Consider the following 20043-nt stretch of genomic DNA (forward strand, 5'->3'; position numbering starts at 1 on the left):
CACTTAAAGTCTTGCGGATTTTAGTGGAACAGCTGCAAACCATTCTTGCAACACTTCACACGATCTCGTTTTTGGTCAATCGTGAGCAATCGCGGCACCCATCTAGCGGATAGCTTTTTCATGTTCAAATGTTGGTGCAAAATATTATGTACCCGTTCGCTCGAGATGCCTACAGTACGAGCAATCTCACGCACCTTCATTCTTCTGTCAGCCATCACCATATCATGGATTTTATCAATGATTTCTGAAGTGGTAACCTCAACAGGGCGTCCAGAACGTTCAGCGTCTTTTGTGCTCATATGGCCACTCCGAAAATTTTGAAACCAATTATGAACCATTCTAATCGAAGGTGCACAATCACCATAATGTTTATCAAGCTTCTGTTTAATCTCCTGAGGCGTTTTGCCTTCGAAAAAGTAATGTTTAATCAATACACGAAATTTTTTTTCGTCCATTTTTTTACAACCACTCGATTTCTTTGATTGAAACGAATTTAAAACGCAAAGTAATTGGCCGATCTGGCTGAAACTTGGTGTGTGCTCTTCCAAGATATGCCACTAACTGAAAATAACCTAGATACGCCCTAGTAGCGCCATTTCTCTGACTTTGCACGGACTTTTCAAACGACCCTCGTATACAAAAAGCAACTCACATCAGCTTTCTAAACAATGATCAGACAATTTACCTTTAGTACGAACATATTATGGAAAAGAGCGATTTAATGGTATTTTATTGACTTTTTGAAATTATCTTCTAATTTGCATTTTCTTTTTCAGGGCTTAGAATTTTTAATTGCGGACTGCACGTCATCATTAAGTTTTGAGAAAATTCATGAAAAATTATTAGTACTTCTAAAAGACAGTGATTTTGATGAAATTTGTAATTGGATACAGGTAGGATTTTTTATGCATACTAATCTAAATATTACCTATAAACTGACTTCTTTCACGCAATCTAGAAAAGATCCTATATCACATGCTCATGTTGGTGCATAAATAAACGCAATTTTTAACAATTAAAGGAGTCTAAATGGACGTAATTTCTTTCTAAAAATGTATATACATACTTTAAAATGAGATTTCACACAATTCATTTGATAAAATCTAACCTGAGTTAGTTTATTTTGATGTAACCTACTTTCTTGGTGTGTGAAAATTAATAACATTATTTTATAAACAAATATTCCAAACAATTAAATTAAAGTGTAATACTGTCACATTAGAAATGTTTTGATATCAATATTTATTATAAAAACATGCTTCTTTTGTACTGTTTGACTTTTATTACATCTTACTATTTAATCAACATTAGTTTGCAAAAAAATTTAAAAAAAATGAAAACAACTATAAGTTGGTAACTAGTCTAATTTAATTTGTATGAAAAATTTTTTGCAACTGTTTTTCTTCAACTTTATCCATCTTTTTGTACAAACTAATGAAATATTTTGAAGAGAGAAGTATAATTGATATTTTAATTCATCGTTTATACCATTTTTGAAAATGGCATTATTCGGTTCATACGAAAAAGTATAGTAATTGGGCGTATTTGCTTTGTTTTTATGTACTGGAAAGATTTTGATTAGAGCTCTGAAGTAGTTGAAAAATCGATTAGTGTATACATGATTTTAAGTAATATAAACGCTATGATAACTCAAATGATAGAATTCGAAATGTCAAAGAATTCACTTTTCGAGAGTTACTCATACAAATCGGATGATCGACTTATATTTGAACAAGTGAGCTTGATTTTATTCATAAATTTGTCTAATATACCACTAATTTGAATAATAAGAGAATAGATGTGATGAGGTAATATCCGTTGAAAAAATATTCCAATTTGAAATCTTAAAGTAAGATGTAAAACATAAGCATGGATATAGATAAAAGTAAAATATAGTTTAATTGTTGAATAAACTTAGTTTATTGTACAAGCTCTATCGAGATGAGTTAGAGATTATTGAGCATCAACACTCTTCGTCTTTCTCTCTCTCTCTTTCTCTCTCTCTCTCTCTTTCTCTCTCTCTCTCTCACTTCCCTTTATCAGGCGCGATTTCCGTATAATATGCGAGCTTGGTAGACACTCTTATTCTGAGGTTTCTGCTTTCAGATCCAATTCAAATTTGGTCCCACTTTTTCCTATTTTCAGGTTAAATCAACAGCCAGAGTAAGGTGCTTACTCAGATTTTATACAATATAAGACGTGTAATTTGCGGGTAGTTACTCAAACAATAAACTAATTTCCCATGTCTTGCTAACACGAACGAGACAGTCGTTCAAGTAGGTGGCTCAAGGCGAAATATCTATGAAGATAATCTGTGAGCCCGTATATCATATCTTTATTAATGGTGATAAATTACTTGACAAACGTACATGAGTTATATTAAATATATCATATTCCTGAACTTATGTTAATTACTCTTAAAAGAATCAGGTTGCAATGTTTATCAACTTTTTACTTTTGATTATGAATAACATTTGGTATGTATTCCGAATTGTAACAACCTTATTCTATGAATAATTTTGTAATTTTAAATGGAAATTGAATCTTGTTAGTATTTTATTTCATATGGGTTGGTTTGAAACTCTTGATTCAATTTCGCGTTCCCCTTTATTGCGAGGACTACTTTCGCGCGCATTTTGGTTTTCCCGCTACACCCTCTATGATAATTCGCTTTTCCTCGATTGAGGTCACTTTTCCGAGTTTATCATAGCTGGTAGGTTGCGCGCGCCCCTGGTCCATTTGAATTTGTGCGCGAATTTTCAAATATCATAAGCACTTTCAAACTATTTTAAATTTATTTTGCCTATTTATGTCAAGCCGCGTGTGTGCCAAGTGCGGATTGATTGTGCGACGACCTGATCAACTACTTTTTTGTAACTCCTGTAATTTTCTTTATCATAATCTCTGTATTTCACTGAACTCAAGACTAACCAATCATAATTCTGCCGAATTTAACTGCTGCCTCAACCGCTCGTTAAATGAAGACACACCTCTATCTAATACCGCCCTGGACATCTTCACCACGCCTACAGGACACTCCCCTTCTATCATCGTACTTGCCTGGAAACGTCTTGTATCGCCAATGCAACCATCTGAGCTGGTTTCGACTACAGGGTATATGGTATCCACCAACTCTCAGATTCTCACCGGTTCGTCACAGACCTCTTTGACTACACATAGACAGAACACTAATTACTCTGCTATGTCTGAGGCACTGGAGTGGTTTCGTAGGGAGTCACAGCTGAACGCGGAGCGTCATGCGAAGGAAGCGCAACTCAACTCTGAGCAGTTTGAGAAGCTCTGTGGACTCTGGACCAAAATGCAGGAGGAATTTCGCGAATGAGACGCCCAGTTTGCGGTAGTTGGAGAGCCTGAAATCCTGGTCCATGGCTTGCCTGTTGAATTTCGAGGTTCTTTCTTCTAGGCCGCAACTTCTATTCTTGTTGCGCTAGGTTATGGTGGAGAGCACAACCTGCCTGCCATTATTGCGACGAGGGAGTGGAGTCCCTCAAACGCTGCTTGCTCTGCTGCGCTCCCAAATCAGTCGCAACCGTCTTCTCTCTTGAGCCAAGGTGCTCGATGGAAGTCGTTCACCTTCCTGCTCGATTCACCATCCTCTCGAGACAGAATCATTAAGTATTCGTATTTCATTAAGTAAGGCTTAAAGAGCATACTACGCACACGATTTTTGGCCGTGGAAGCAGCTCCCGAGTCTTACTGCGATCAATCTATCCAAAGCCTGTTTTAGAGCTCTTGCCCAGGGTCAGAAGAGTGTGTGGTGATCTTGAATATACATGGCCTGTGGTTCAAAACTTGCGGGTCTTCTGCCGTGCCACGCCGCATTTGGAGCTCATCCCCATTGTCTCCGAGGCTAATCTGCGTAGTCTGCCGAGGCTGGCACTTCACCAACTTGTCTCACGCTCGGCAGGAGCTGGTGATTGGCCTCACCCTGCGACTGCACCATTTGCACCTCTTGGTGGTATCCACCACGATCCCCGACCTCCTCGCTGTGATCATCATTCCCGTTCTCTCGCAAATCCACCGAATTTCACTCTCCTATAACAACTGCCTCCTCCTCTCAGTCACCAACCCTTAACCCAGTTGAAACCTCATGACATTCACCGGTCTCGCTGAATAATCCTGTCACCACCTCTCCACCCCCTCTCGATCATTCCTAACCATGGCGCACATCAATATAAACAGACTAAACGTACCGTGGCACTTCTCTCTCCTGGAAGCACATGCAAATACGAGGTGTGTTCAAAAAATACCCGGAATTTTTTAATTTCGCGGGTCTGGAGAGTCCGATTGTCAAAATATTTTTTTATTGTGTTGGTATACATGCCCCTGAAGTATGATAACATTTTCAGCTATATTCACTGTTTATTTTGTCTGCGGTAGTCGCTAAGGTTTGACATGTTTTTATGAGCTCGGCGATTTTCGTTTTTTAAAAGAAATGGATCAAAGAATTTGTATTAAATTTTGCGTAAAAAATGAAATAAAGTGTAACAAAGTGTGTGAAATGTTACAAAAAGCCTATGGTGAGTCTGCTATGAAAGAAACAAGTGTTTACGAGTGGTATAAGCGTTTCCAAGATGGCCGCGAAGACATTAAAGATGACGAACGCTCCGGTCGACCCAGCACGTCAACAATCGATGAAAATGTGAAAAAAGTGAAAATAATGGTTCTGAATGATCGCCGAATCACAATTAGAGAAGTTACTGATGAAGTTGGCATATCAATTGGCTCATGTCATAACATTTTTTCAAATGTTTTGGGCATGAAACGGGTGGCAGCAAAATTCATTCCAAAACTGCTGAACTTTGACCAAAAAAACAATCGCATGAACATCGCTCAGGAGCTGTTAAACGACATCAACGACGATCCAAGTTTGCTTGAAAAGGTCATAACTGGTGATGACACATGGGTGTACGGTTATGATATCGAAACCAAAGCACAATCGTCCACCTGGAAGCATTCAACCAAGAGCGAAAAAAGCACGTCAAGTTCGATCAAATGTGAAGGTTTTGCTTACAGTTTTTTTTGACTGCAGTGGCGTGGTGCATCACGAGTTCTTATCACAAGGTCGTACTGTTAATAAGGAGTATTACCTTGAAGTTATGCGACGTTTGCGTAAAGCAATCCGAAAAAAACGCCCCGATTTATGGAAAAACAATTCATGGCTTTTGCATCACGATAACGCACCTGCTCACTCGTCGTTGCTTGTTCATAATTTTTTGGCCAAAAACAATACCGTAGTCGTGCCCCAACCTCCATATTCACCAGATATGGCTCCGTGTGACTTTTTCCTGTTCCCAAAGTTGAAGAGACCCATGAAAGGACGGCGTTTTTCCTCGATTGAAGAAATAAACGCCGAATCGCGGAGAGTGCTCAAGGACATACCAAAAAGTGAATATCAAGAGTGCTTCGAAGATTGGAAAAAACGCTGGCATAAGTATATTATATCTGGGGGGGATTACTTTGAAGGGGACCACATTGATGTAAACGAATATATAAATATTTTTTTGGAAAAACTATAATTCTGGGTACTTTTTGAACACACCTCGTATACGTGCATGTGATATTATCGCCATTTCCGAAACGAAACTCTGTAACGTCATCTCTGATAATCACCTCGCCTTAGCCGATTATAATTTGTTCCGCCTGGATTACGAGGGCAAGGAGAGTGGTGGAGTTGACTTCTATTCTCGCAATAGTCTCACGGTAAAATTACTTGCTACTTCCGATCCTACCATATGACAACTCACCAGAATTCATTATATCCGAAATCCACAATAAAAGCCACTTAAAACTTTTATTTGCAGTCGTTTACCGCCTTCCATCCACTAAAATCCCATCCTTCTTATTTAATACTATATCATCCTTTCTTCGTCTCTTCAATGAAGTTATAATTACTGGTGACTTCAACTCTGATCTTACCTCAGATATTCCTCACGTCCTGGCCTTCCGTGACTTGATCGATACATATGCACTTAGGGTCGTTTCTATTGAACCTACACATCATCCTATCACTGAAAGTGGTGTCACTACACATACAGAACTTGATCTTTTCATAGTAAATCCTTCAACTCGGATTCTCAGTTTTACCCAATCTCTTTCGCCATTTGTACCGTATCACAACTTAATCAAGCTTTCTATACTCTTCTCCTCGCCTCAAGAACAACCAAAAACCTTTACCTCCCACTCCCTCCATCGTGTTGATAAAGCGGCTCTGAATTCTCTTATCACCAGCAAGCTCTCTGTCTCCTTGAGCTACTCGGGTGATTTATTTCATCTAGACACTGTCTTAGTCGATCGACTTGAGTAAATTTTCACCCTGGCGGTTTATGCTGTTTTCGACAAACTTGCTCCTTCTCGTCTTGTCATCATCTTCGCGAAAAAGAAGCCCTGGATGACTGATAAACTACGTGCAAATCCGTGATGCAGCCTACAGACGCTTTCGAGCTTCTGGCTCATCCTTGGCCCTTCAACAATATCGTTCCCTAAGAGCTGCCATTTCAAACGAGCTTGACATAGAGAAAAATATACACATCCGCAATAACATTGAGCATACCAATAGCTCAAAATCCAAGTGGAGGACCCTTCATGATATGGGCTTAGCCAATCGGCATTTATCATCATCACTGCTCTTCTTTTCACTGACGAACTCAACAAACACTTTGCCACAGTTGTCAACAGATCTTCAGCCCTGACCCTTACTAAGTTTGACAATATCTGTAGTTTTCCCCTGCACATTACCTTTTCTTTTTCTCCTTTTGTTTTTTTCTAAAATCACACAATCTGACGTTGAGACCGAGATCAAGGCTATGCGTTCTAGAGGCAAAGATCCAATTGGATGCTCAGGCGGTTGCGGATTGGGCGCGAGCAAACGATCTCCAACTCAACATTGCCAAAACAAAGGTCATGATTGTTGGTAGCGTACTTCATATCCTCTCTGTAGACCTTAACTCATTGTTCAGTCTTAAGGTTGATGATGTTGAGATACCATTTTCATCATCAGTCAAAAGTCTAGGACTTACTATCACCTCAACTCTTCAATGGAAAGCTCACATCTCCGACATCGTTAAGAGAGTTCACCTTGGGTTAAGCTCTCTGAAGTTCTATAGAAGGTCACTCACCATAGAGACAAGGAAATACCTGGTGCAAACACTAATCTTTTCCCATTTTACAAATGCCTCCATAGCATTCATGAAAATTGACAAGTCTAGAACCCTAGCCCTTCAAACAGCTTTCAATGCTTGTGTCAGATTCATCACAGGCTTCATGCCATTCGTTCCCACACCAAGCGTTGACTCCCATGTCACCTTTCATAGATTGCGTCTGGGCTGGCTATCTCTTGCGAGTCAGCGCAACATCTTTCCCATCCTTCGCACATACAAAACTGTATGCTGTCAATACCCGAGCTACCGTACAACATACGTCAAAACTCCAAATCCTTCCAACCTGAAGCACTCTTTCCGTAATCCACCTATGGCCTTCTCCTATCCTGCTCCGAGAACTGAGGCTTGGAGGTTTTCGGCAGCTGCTTATGGTATGTACCTCCTCAACCAGTTCGCCATTACCGAGTGGCCGGTGATCTAACTTAGTGCTCGGTCTGCTCTCTTGAGTATATTGTATTGTATTATTATATTTGCTTATTCTAATTTAGTTATTTAAATTCACCTTATTTCATTTTGTGTGCCACGATTTGCGACCTCACCTCATCTCGTCACCTAACCTTTTCTCAATTAATTTAGCTCTATTCTCTCTATCCCATGCGAATATTGTATTATTTCTATTTTTATGTATGCGTCATAACTTCACTCTCATATTCTTTACATATTATGCTTAATCTAAGTTCACCTTAAATTAATATTTATTTTTATAATCTTACTGCCTATTGCTGCGCTCTAATTTATTGTATCTGCTTTGTAGTTTGCTCATAGCCTACGGGGTTATACCCCACGGCTCAAGAAAGCTTATCTATCTATCTATCTATCTGTCTCTCTTATACGTGCCTCACTTCCGTCACCGCCGGCGCCGGGCACGCTGATTTTGTGTACAGATTACCAATGCCTGTGCAATAAGTTCCAGAAGAGAGTAGCACTGAACAGAAAGAGGGACCTAAGAGGAGTTATGCGTCAGCGAGAAAAAAGGATAGAAGAAATAATGAGAATGGAATAGAATAGAATTGTGCTTTATTGCGCCAATGGGGTCGAATTCCATCCGGCAATTATGAAAAGTACAAATTAATGTAACAAAATATATTTAATTACATACAATTAAGAGTAGCGCACTTAACTTGTAAGTAAAAATATGATGAAGAGTGAAAGAAAGATGAAAAAATGAGTATAATAAGAAATTCTACGCTGTAAGAATTTACTTGAAAATAATATACGAATGTTATTTGTCGGTGAGTGATGATGAAAGGACAAGACATTTTAAGAGCGAATTTTCTTATATACTTATATAATTATATTATATTATATTATATTATATTATATTATACTTATTTTCTTATATAATTTTCTTATAGTATAAAACACTAAGAGTTAGCTGTAATACCATAAATGACGAATAAGAGACTAGGTTAATACGGAAATGCCGAATTTAGAATAATGATACACTAAGATAACTAAAACTGTAATAAGAAGATACAATAAAAGATAAAAACAAGGTAAAGATAAAAATTAATATAAATATAAAAACAATGTACAATATGAGTACGATTGAAACTTAAAGTTTGGTGTATTCCGTAAAAATGGCTAGAGATACCAATCGTCTTTCAAGTAGAGAAAAGAAAACGAATAAGATTTTTTTTCAATTTATAATATATAGTAAGAATTATATTTTCATATTTTGAATAAAATGACTAATGAAATATTTTAAGATTAATCTAAAATAAAAATACTGTAAAAACACTGTGAAAAAGCGATGAAACCTATTTTAGAAACGAATTTAGACGGATAAAGCGAGATATAGAAACAAAGGTGCACTGGGTTGAGACACGAGTTCATGGTAATTAGATTACTTAAACTATAGGTCGATGGCGGAGTTTACGTGTGAGACTGGACAATTTTGCTTGAACGCGACAGAGTCGATCCTGTCAGGTATGCAAGCATAATCGGCCATATCCAGCACTGGAATTAATTTTTTACGAGCTGTTCTCTCAATCTATTTTTGAGTTTCATGATTTAGGAGCATGCCATGTGTCGAGTCTTTAAAAGATGGAGGACGGCGAATCGAGCACCAAATTATAACACTATCGAGCAGGGCAGATAAGTTTTTTGCAAGATATGGAGGAGATTTTCTAGACACTATAAAGTAGGCCAGAACAGCAAAGGCTCTATACCGACTTGAGGTTAGAAATAGCCAATCTAGGGCTAGTCTATCGTGGGTGATGTGGCTATTTAATGAATATATGGGAATATATGGGATCTATCTCATCACGAACCGGACACATGCGTTATGGATCACCTACAGCTTTGATTTGTGCTCTCCATGGAGTTGCATGCAGACCACCGAGAGGTACTCGAAGTGCGGAAAAACTGCTCGACAAACTTCTTTCTAAGAGCAAACAAGAGACTTTCTGTGGAAGAGAAAAAAAAGACCATATACCTCCTTGTTATACCTTTGACGTGTTGACTACAATTCATAGTTGGAGTCAACGTCACGCCTAATTTGCGAGTACTAGTAACATATTCGAGCGGAACATCGTTAATAGTGATTTTTAAGGTGTTGCTCAAATTTATGACTCTAATGTATTGATCACGGTCTAGTATTATGACCTTAGCCTTAGTGAGATTTAGAGAGATACCGTTTCTAAAAGCCCAATCCGCTCTGGTTCAAACATCAAGCTGCACCCTCTTCAGTGCCACCGAAAGATCACAGTGATGACAATGAAGGTAGATTTAAATGTCGGTATAAACCATGTAGTTCGCGAAAGAATATACAGTGGGCAAGTCAAAAATATAAATTACGAACAACAATGGTCCTAGTCTGCCACTCTCATCAACCATCGCGTAAAGTCTGTCAGCCAAATAGCTGAAAAATCAGTTCAAAACAGTGTCAGACAAACAAAGATCTCAGAGCTTGATCATCAAATTACCCAGACGATTACAAGGGATGACATCAAAATTCAACAATACAAAGCGCTTGGATGCTTCTCCTTCGATGGCGACCGTCAAAAATTGGTTTAACGAGTTTCAACGTGGTCGCACGTTGAAAGCATCCAAGCGCTTTTTGATTTCGCTGCACGATTTCCCTTCCAAAAACAAGAATCGAATCACCGACCGATACTGCTCTTTTTTCATTTTTCAAAAATCAACGGACACACTTGCTTTCACACGCTCTCAAAAATAAACTACAACTCCGATCCGGCTGAAATCTTGACAGTAACCATCAAGAAGGTTGTACTACATGATAGAATATTTCTTTTGCGAGAGTGGCGCCATCGGGCGGTGAAGCTAAGTACTTATCGGACCACCCTCGTATTTGAAAAATAACGAGAAAACTCTATGTAATAATCCATCATTGATTCTTCACTTGCCTCAAAGTACCTAAAATTTCACATAAAATTAAGACGTGAATACCAGATTAAAATATTTATTCTTCCTCAAACCACTAAAATTTCTGATTTTATATTAGAAAAGTATGGTTTTCAATGTAATTTGAGCAGCTAAATATATAATTGCTATAAAACTTCGATTACTATTTTTAACATTAAAAAACAATGGATTTCTTTATTTCTGCAATTTCGAAAGATCGAAAGGTAGTCCCGTACTTAAAAAACTAATGCTCATTTCTTTTTATATTACCTCAAAGTTTCGTTGACTTATTTTTTCAGCTTCCTCAGGGAACTGTATTTATTAAAATTGATTGAAACAGAAATAAAAATTTATCCAAAATTTACAAAAATTCACAAAATTTCAATTTTCACATACACTAAGTAAAAAAATGGACCAGCTTATTTAAAATTCGGTTTTAATGAAATCTGTAATAAAGACCACATTCTCAAAATGCCTTGCTCAAACATTCTCATTGTAAATTTGTAAATACACTTTTGTAGTAACATCCGACGTAGGTGAGGCCGTATTGCCACTGTTACTGATCAAGATATACAACTACACCTTATTTTCATGGATTTTGTAACTAGACGGAATTACACAGATTTCATAACAACAGTATATGAAATAAGAAGTTCGTGAGTCAGATGTATTACTATTAATCCGTTCTCTATCCATTGTCAATCTATTATATTGTAAATTTGGAAAAAATGTATCTTCTTTTATGTTGTAATAATTATAGCAATTTGAAACGCTAACGATTTAGTACAAAAGAACCTTGAATTCAAACCGTTCCTTGTAGTACATGATAATGATTTAATACTGATATCTGAAACTCATTGCACATACAAGAAGTATTCAAAAATTCTACAGTACACAATTTATAACACTAGTCATCCTGATGGTAAAGCACATAATAATTAAAAATAGTATCAAACACCATGAAGCTGAAGCATATAAATATAACCATCAACAAGCAATATAATTATGATTGAACATAAAACAGATCCAGCGTTATTATCTGCCATATATTGCCCTCCAAGGTATGCTATAACCAAACACCAATACAAAAAATATTTTGATAGTCTAGGAAATCGTTTCATCCCGGGAGGTGACTACATTGCAAAACATCCATTGTGGAGGTCGTGTTCAGTAACTCCAAATCCAAAAGGACCAAATCTTTATTCAGTAATGCAAATTGAAAATCTCACACTAATATCAACCGGCGAACCTACTTATTGGCCCTCCGTTACCAGTAAATTATCTAATTTAAAGGACTATGTCCTAAACACCTTAAATCTACTCTCAAAATCTTACTTAAATCAGAGAATTTTCAAGCTAAAAATAAATAATGATACAACAAAATTTTACCCAATAAAAGCCGTCATTTTCCAAGGTAATATTCTTTATCTTATGTTATATACAATCTATACCGATAATATTTTAACAATGGATAACATTAATGGCACATTCCAGACTATGACGATCAACTTTTCGGGGGTAGATTTCGGATTTTCTTGAAACTTAGTCTACATGTTTCCTATATGGTAGTGTATTTAAGTATAGATTATTAAATCATTATAATAATTATATCAAAAGTTATAATGATCTATAGATCTATAGTAATAGAAAGGTAGTAAGTTATATAGTGAGTTATATAATAAATAATTAACTAATATTTTTCTAACAAAACATAAAAATTATATTTTTTTATGACTTACTTACGTTGGACTGATTGAGTTCATGAATAACTAGCGATATAAGGCTGAAAGACAGGAAAGCTTATTAAGTATTAATAGACTAAAGAGAGTGCAGAGAATATTGATTGTATGGCATTCAGTCTCGGAATGACGAGCTGGCGGCGATAGAGAGAGAGAGAGAGAACGGAATGTGTACAGCAATACTGCCTTACCCATATATGCGTACATGTGCAATGACATGAGAAGCTATGTTTCGACAATGTACTAGGTAAATGTACATAGATTTTTTAAATAAACTATCTTCGAAAAAAGTACTAATCTCAATGAATCGAGTAGCTTAAATTACATCACAAACCATATTTTAGGGAAGAAAATTCATGATTTGAACAGGTCGTAGACATTAAATGTCAGTAATTTTATTTCTTATTACGATTTTTCAAGAAATTTGGTATACGAGGTCTGTCCGGAAAGTATCGGGCCTACCTTTATATTTTCGTGCTAGCGTTATTCTCTATCATCTGGTGGGTGGCATCCTTTAAAGTAATCTCCACTTGATTGAAGAACACGGTTCCATCGATGTTTCCAATTTTCAAAACAGTTCTGGAACTCACTTTTAGGGATAGCCTTAAGTATACTCATCGCATTGTTTTCAACCGTTGTTTTGTCATCGAATCGGTGTCCTTTGAGTAGTATTTTTAGTTTTGGAAACAGCCAAAAGTCACAAGGGGCTATGTCAGGACTATATGGAGGTTGTCGAAGCAATGCGATATTGCGTTTGCTCAAAAACTGCTGCACAAGATTGGATGAATGCGCTGGCGCATTATCGTGATGGAGAAGCCAGTCACCACTTTCCCAAAAGTGCGATCGTTTTCTTCTTACTGCATCACGCAAACGTTTCAAAATTTGAACGTAGTATTCTTTATTGATTGTCTGACCTATTGGTGCATATTCGTGATGTACAACGGCTTCACAATCGAAAAAAAAAATCAACATTGACTTAACGTTGCTCCGACTTTGACGTGTTTTTTTTTGGTCTTGGCGATTCAGAATGCTTCCACTGTGAAGATTGTTGTTTTGTTTCAGGATCATAACCATAAACCTATGATTCATCACCTGTAATAACTTTTCTAAGCACATTATCATCACTATTGACCATTTCCAGATTGTCCAGAGCGATTTCTAAGCGAATGTTCTTCTGCTCTGCTGTGAGCAATTTTGGGATGAATTTCGCACATACGCGTTTCATTCCTAAATTTTCGGTTAAAATTTCTGAAATGATAGTTTTTTGTATCCCAAGGTCTTCGGTCTTCTTCTAGTTCTCGCACAGTCATCGATTGCAAGTCGCACCCGCTTAATATTATCTGTGGTTTTTGTCGTCGAAGGTCGGTCGGAACGACAATCACTATCGACAGAAGTGCGACCATCCTTGAACCATTTATACCATTCTTTCATTCGTGTTTTGCTCATACACTCGCTTCCGAAGGCCTTTTGCATCATTTCAATAGTTTCCGAACTCGTTTTTCCGAGTTGAAAGCAAAATTTGATGCAAATTCGTTGATCTTATTTTTCATTCATTTTTGACAATATCAAAATCCGACGAACGCGAAAAAGGCACTGTAAACAGAGACACGCTGCGCATGAACTATACGTCCGGCAGGTATCAGTAAGTAACCAATAGTTTCGTGAGGCTTTACTGTTGATGTTTCTGTCCGGTAGGGGTCGCTCGAACACTGTGGCGCGAAGATATATAACGTAGGCCTGATACTTTCCGGACCGACCTCGTATTTGGCTATAACTATTTTCCTCGCCAAATTAGTAAAAACTAGTGGTTTCGTTGGATTTAGCACCTAAAATTATATTAACAACCATTTTTTTTGAAAAGGAAATCTAAAATTTTAACTTATTTACCCTTTAGAGGGCGAAAAAATCACTATAGTGGCCCAAAATAATTTCTCATGATGAAATGATGCAAAAGGCCTCCGGAAGAGAGTGTATGAGCAAAATACAAGAAAAGAGTGGTATAAACGGTTCAAGGATGGTCGCACTTCTGTCGATAGTGATTCTCGTTCCGGCCGACCTTCGACGACAAAAACCGCAGATAATATTGAGCGGGTGCGACTTGCAATCGAACAAGATCGTCGTATGACTGTGCGAGAACTAGAAGAAGACCTTGGGATACCAAAAACTGTCATTTCAGAAATTTCAACCGAAAATTTAGGAATGAAAGGCGTGTGTGCGAAATTCATCTCAAAATTACTCACAGCAGAGCAGAAGAACATTCGCTTAGAAATGGCTCTGGACAATCTGGAAATGGTCATTAATGATGATAATGTGCTTAGAAAAGTTATTACAGGTGATGAATCATGGGTTTATGGTTATGATCCTGAAACAAAACAATAATCTTCACAGTGGAAGCATTCTGAATCGTCAAGACCAAAAAAAGCACGTCAAAGTCGGAGCAATGTTAAGTCAATGTTGATTGTTTTTTTCGATTGTGAAGGTGTTGTACATCACGAATATGCACCAACAGGTCAGACAATCAATAAAGAATACTACGTTCAAATTTTGAAACGTTTGCGTGATGCAGTAAGAAGAAAACGACCGCACTTTTGGGAAAGTGATGATTGGCTTCTCCATCACGATAATGCGCCAGCGCATTCATCCAATCTTGTGCAGCAGTTTTTGAGCAAACGCAATATCGCATTGCTTCGACAACCTCCATATAGTCCTGACATAGCCCCTTGTGACTTTTGGCTGTTTCCAAAACTAAAAATACTACTCAAAGGACACCGATTCGATGACAAAACAACGGTTGAAAACAATGCGATGAGTATACTTAAGGCTATCCCTAAAAGTGAGTTCCAGAACTGTTTTGAAAATTGGAAACATCGATGGAACCGTGTTCTTCAATCAAGTGGAGATTACTTTAAAAGATACCACCCACCAGATGATAGAGAATAACGCTAGCACGAAAATATAAAGGTAGGCCCGATACTTTCCGGACAGACCTCGTATTTATCAAGTATGCCATTTCTGCATCGTTGAGCGTAATGATTTTTTTTTCATGTGCATTAACAATACACATTGTGATGTTCATATCACTTATAATATAATTAATAGTTCGTACTCGAGTGGTCTTATCGCGTTAATGAGTAAGAATTCGTTTCTTTTTAAATTTACTCTAAATTGTCAATATGAAATAAATCGATATATCAAGTATATGTAAATATAAGTAAAGTTTCAAGGAAAGTCAGACTATGCTCTAGTTTCTTATAGCGCGAAATATTCTATAAGGTGAGCATGATATATAGGAAAGGAAAGGTCTTGCTCAGTTAATTACAATGAGAGAAAGAACTTAGGTATCAGCCAGGTTTATTCAATCTCATGCGCTCACTTTGCAAGGCTAGGAGTGAATAATTATTGCCTGTGCAATAATGGGCATATTTGTACACAGATTTTCCTGCCTATTTTCGCAGGAGAGTTCTCTTCGAGAAGTTTTCGATTCTTCGAAAAATATTCGCGAATTTTGAGAAATTAATTTTCTTAATTTACAAGTATATAAACGTCAATATTAAAGTTTTAACTTTAATAAAGTTCTATTTATGTAACCTTTACAAAATTAGTTATTGGTCGATTTAGTGTAATTTATCTTTATCACAAATAGTATCGTCAAAAATTATTAACTAATAAAGTTAACTAATATAATATTACAATATTTACAATAGAACAATATTAAATTTTTACATAAATTAATAGTTTATCAATTTTAGAAGTAATTTCTAAAAAGAGATACTCAAATTAGTTAATAACATTTGAATTATAACAAATTTTCATATTTGTAACGGTTTTTTCTATAATCTTATAACGCATTTATCAGATTAATTATTTAAGATTTATAAATTATAAAGTTATCATTATTATGTATAAAATTAACGCTTTCGTTCTATATACAACTTAATGTTTAAATGAATTATTGATTATTTATTAATAACAGTTATTATTAAACTGTTATTAATGAAACCAATTCTTACTCATGTTTTTCAGAAATTCTTTTTGAATACATTTTTCTAATAATTAATATTCATAATGTAATAAACAAATTAACTTTGCATATTAAAATTCATTATTATTTAATAATCAAACGGAATTCGTATTATTATAATCTAAATTTATGTACTAAAATCTTGTAACGGGGTAGCTATCCGTTTATTGAATTTATGCGCGCGATCGTATCGAAGAGCGCGCGGGATTATTTACACGTTCAAATTCGGAGAGCAGGAGGGAACGGGTGTCAGTCAACCAACTATCTACTATTGAGAAATATCACAAGCGAGATCGTTTATTGCCTCTTAATGCTACACTGTATTCGGCCCGCGTGTTTATGTTTACAAGACACGCGCGCGCGACAATAACTGCAGTGTCGGATCGCTCGCCACTCTTTGTTCGCCGAATTATTATATGCACGCTTCTTACGGAGCTCGAGAGATTAGTTATTAGCAATTATTTAGCAACCGCGAAATCAAGCTGGTCAGCTTACCTTATTAACGCTCGCACGGGTAACAAGTGAGGTGATGGAGGGAGACTCGTACGGCACACGCTAGTCTTTTGGCAATGTTTATCTGCGGGCGATGGTATCTTACGTTTACGGTTTCGCCCTGGATGGCGAAACTCTCCGCTCACGCACACTTGCACGCACACTTTCCAAACGGGAGAAGGCATCGCTGCTGTACTTCCAGGTCGGCTCGTATAGGCACTCAGGATAACTCGAAAAACACCAATTATAATTTATGCGCTGCTCTGCGATCGGGTATTAATCCTCGACTGGTTCGTTTTCATACGCGCGCGTTCCGTCTCGTCTCGTACCGAATTCTCTCATTATATTTCGCCCCCAACCGGCAGGTGCTGCCCTCGCCGGCAGCCGCATGGTTGGGCTGTTAGCTCTAATAAGACGTTTACCGTCACAATCTATATAAGAAATGCTTTGTGATATCAAAATTACATCTAACTAACATATTTTATTCAAATAACAAAAACTATTATATCTATATCTATGAGTCTGTGACGTCACGCTCCTTATATGGTCATGAAATTAAACTCTTGTACTAAGACAATCAAATCATAGGTGAGGTGGCGCCATTTAATATGCTAATTGATGTAAATAGCTATATGATACTAGATGAGTTTAACGGGTTGCAGTGATTCAGTGAAATAATACACTAGTTCATAGATAGGACCGTTACAACATTTGCCTTGAAAACTCAATAACTGTTTATCAACGGTACATTTGCTGCTCGGCAAAATTAATGTAATTTAATATTAAATTGAAAAATTTTTGCCCGACTTCAAACTAGCGTCTTCCATATTATCATCTGAAACCTTGGAATGATCAGAGCTATACTTATAAACTTCATCAGTTTAATTTTCTTCGCTTACTTAAGCCTTTTGGTCCTTGGAAGAAATTTCTCACATCTTGTCGAGAAGCTCTTGCCGAATTGTTTGACACCGATGATTGCAGGCTATCTTATTTGATATAAAATACTATTAATTCACGAAGAAAAAAAATTCACTTTTTTAAAATATCGTGTAGTTACCTTATTTGATGATTTTTAAAACAAAAACACGCCAAACAATAATTAAAAAAAAAAACAAATCAATCACAACTGTAGCTGTCACTAGGGTCATTGATAACCCTACTCCAATTGACTCGAGTGTTATAGGTAAACTGACGCACTTGACCTATCAACTGGTATACTAGGCGAAACAGCACCTCTCCAACTATAACTAGATAAGAACATGGACTCGCTTTCTGAACATTAAGGGGAGGAGAAGGCAATTTGAAAAGCATATGGCCCGGCCACAAACGAGCCCAGTGTGGCAGCTGAGCGATATACTTTATGCTAATTGAATATCACGTCCAAGTCATTTTGATAAAGAAAAATTTATTAAAGCAATATTTGACAACTTTGATTTGAATAAAGCGACGCAATTAAGATTATAATGTACTCATGAGACTGAATCAATTTGGATTTAAGATGTGTGTGATAATTATCCGCAAAAACCAAATAATTTTTGTACATCTATAAAAAGATTAAGTACTCAACCCAACTGTAAAGATCCTAAATTTTTATATGAAACGCCAATAAATATTACTCTGTCATCTGACTTATTGGACATAATTTGAAGTGAAGATTTGGCATGATCATTTAGCCAAATGAACATTTCAAATAGGTCTGACAATTTAGTAGCTGGTCAACAAATTCAACAAACGCCAGTTTAGTTAGTATTTAATTCTATTGTCTGTGAAGGTAACCGTCACATTAAACAAATAAAATTTTAACCTACGTTATCTTATCCTATTACTGAATCCTCAACAGTGTACACTGTTATATGTAATTTTAACGAAATTTTGAATCAGTTAGATCAGAAACATTTCGAATAGTTTTATGGCAAAGGAGTCTATCGCAGTGCTTGACATATTCGAGAAATGTGACCTGACGAGTTTTTATTATTATGTTGGGTGCATTCAATATAAATAAAGTTTTATTGGGTTGCATAGGAAAATATTTACGAGAAAGTGGAATAGAATTCATTTTCATTCAAATCGAAACTTTTGAAGTCAGTGTAATAAAGAAAATTCTAAGCTACTTAAATTACACGCAATCACTGAAAATTTTGCGAAGCACTAGACCGTTTACTTTGTAACAAAGGCACGAGACTTTCCCACCAATTTATTAAAGAGGGATGAGAGAGGCACTTACGCTCTCAGTAATCAAAGGGAGGGACAGAGAGGAAAAGTTAATAAATAATTACACACAATCTTCACATTCAAAACTTAAAATTTTATTTTTAATTAATACAAATTTAATTTTACATTTATGTTAATAAAAAAACACTACTATTCACGCTATTTACACAAAGTCGCAAGCTGAACCTACGAATTATTCGATGAAGGAATTGTCTTAATAACCACACTCTATCCGTGAAACGCTGCTCGTACAAAAAAATCAGGTTGCCGACGGATGATCGTTTTGCTACCTGAACTTTCTATCTTATAGTTAGCGTGACCCGGAAGCTACCATGGTGAACTAGAGAAACAAGTATTTCAGAGAAAGAAAGAGAGAGAGAGAGAGAGATTAGATTAGATTATATTAGTTCGTTTATTGCGCCAATGACGTGGAACCCCGTCTGGCAGTTTAGAAAATCTACAAAGAAAAACAATATCTAAATTTAAAAATGGCAAAAGAAGAGATACAAGAATAACTATTAACGCATTTAACTATTTAAAGAAGATGAATTTAGATGAAATGCGTGTATTGTATTTACGGTGAGTAGCGAGTTTACAATGGCAATAATAGTAAGATGATTCAGAATATGTATATAAAAATGAAAAATAGAATAAAATATGTAAAATATAGTAAAATAAAAATATATAAAGAAAAATATACTTCAAATAACAGATAAAACAACAAAAATAACAATAATAAAGATGAAAAATAATAAAGACGATAAAAGTAATAAAAATAATAAAAGTAATGAAAGCGCGATGGCACCTATTTTACAGAAAACGGACTGAAAGGAGGAAGGTGTAAAAGTGGAGCAACGTGCATTTGGCTAAAAAATAACTAAGTTTAATTAACTATTTAATGAACCAAAGGTATATGTGGTAGGATGGATAATTTTGGGAGAACGCGACTGGATTGACCTTGTTTGGTATGCAAGTGTAATCGGACAGTGTCGGTACTGGCATTAGTTTTTCGCGAGTCGCCCTCTCAGTTCAC

General features: G+C 36.4%; 1 protein-coding gene across 3 annotated transcripts in view; it reads left to right on the forward strand.

The window, feature by feature from the left end:
- The window catches only part of LOC131675580 (eukaryotic translation initiation factor 4 gamma 3-like), a 795898-nt gene that overhangs the window by 658752 nt on the left and 117103 nt on the right, over positions 1–20043 (forward strand). For all 3 annotated transcript variants that reach the window (XM_058954612.1, XM_058954614.1, XM_058954613.1), the window contains one exon: positions 777–893. In XM_058954612.1, coding sequence (XP_058810595.1) covers positions 777–893 — 117 coding nt within the window. The remainder of the gene's footprint in view (positions 1–776; positions 894–20043) is intronic.

This window comes from Phymastichus coffea, unplaced genomic scaffold, assembly GCF_024137745.1.
Source record: "Phymastichus coffea isolate CEN01 unplaced genomic scaffold, Cenicafe_Pcof_1.1 PCOF00026, whole genome shotgun sequence".
NCBI lineage: Eukaryota > Metazoa > Arthropoda > Insecta > Hymenoptera > Eulophidae > Phymastichus > Phymastichus coffea.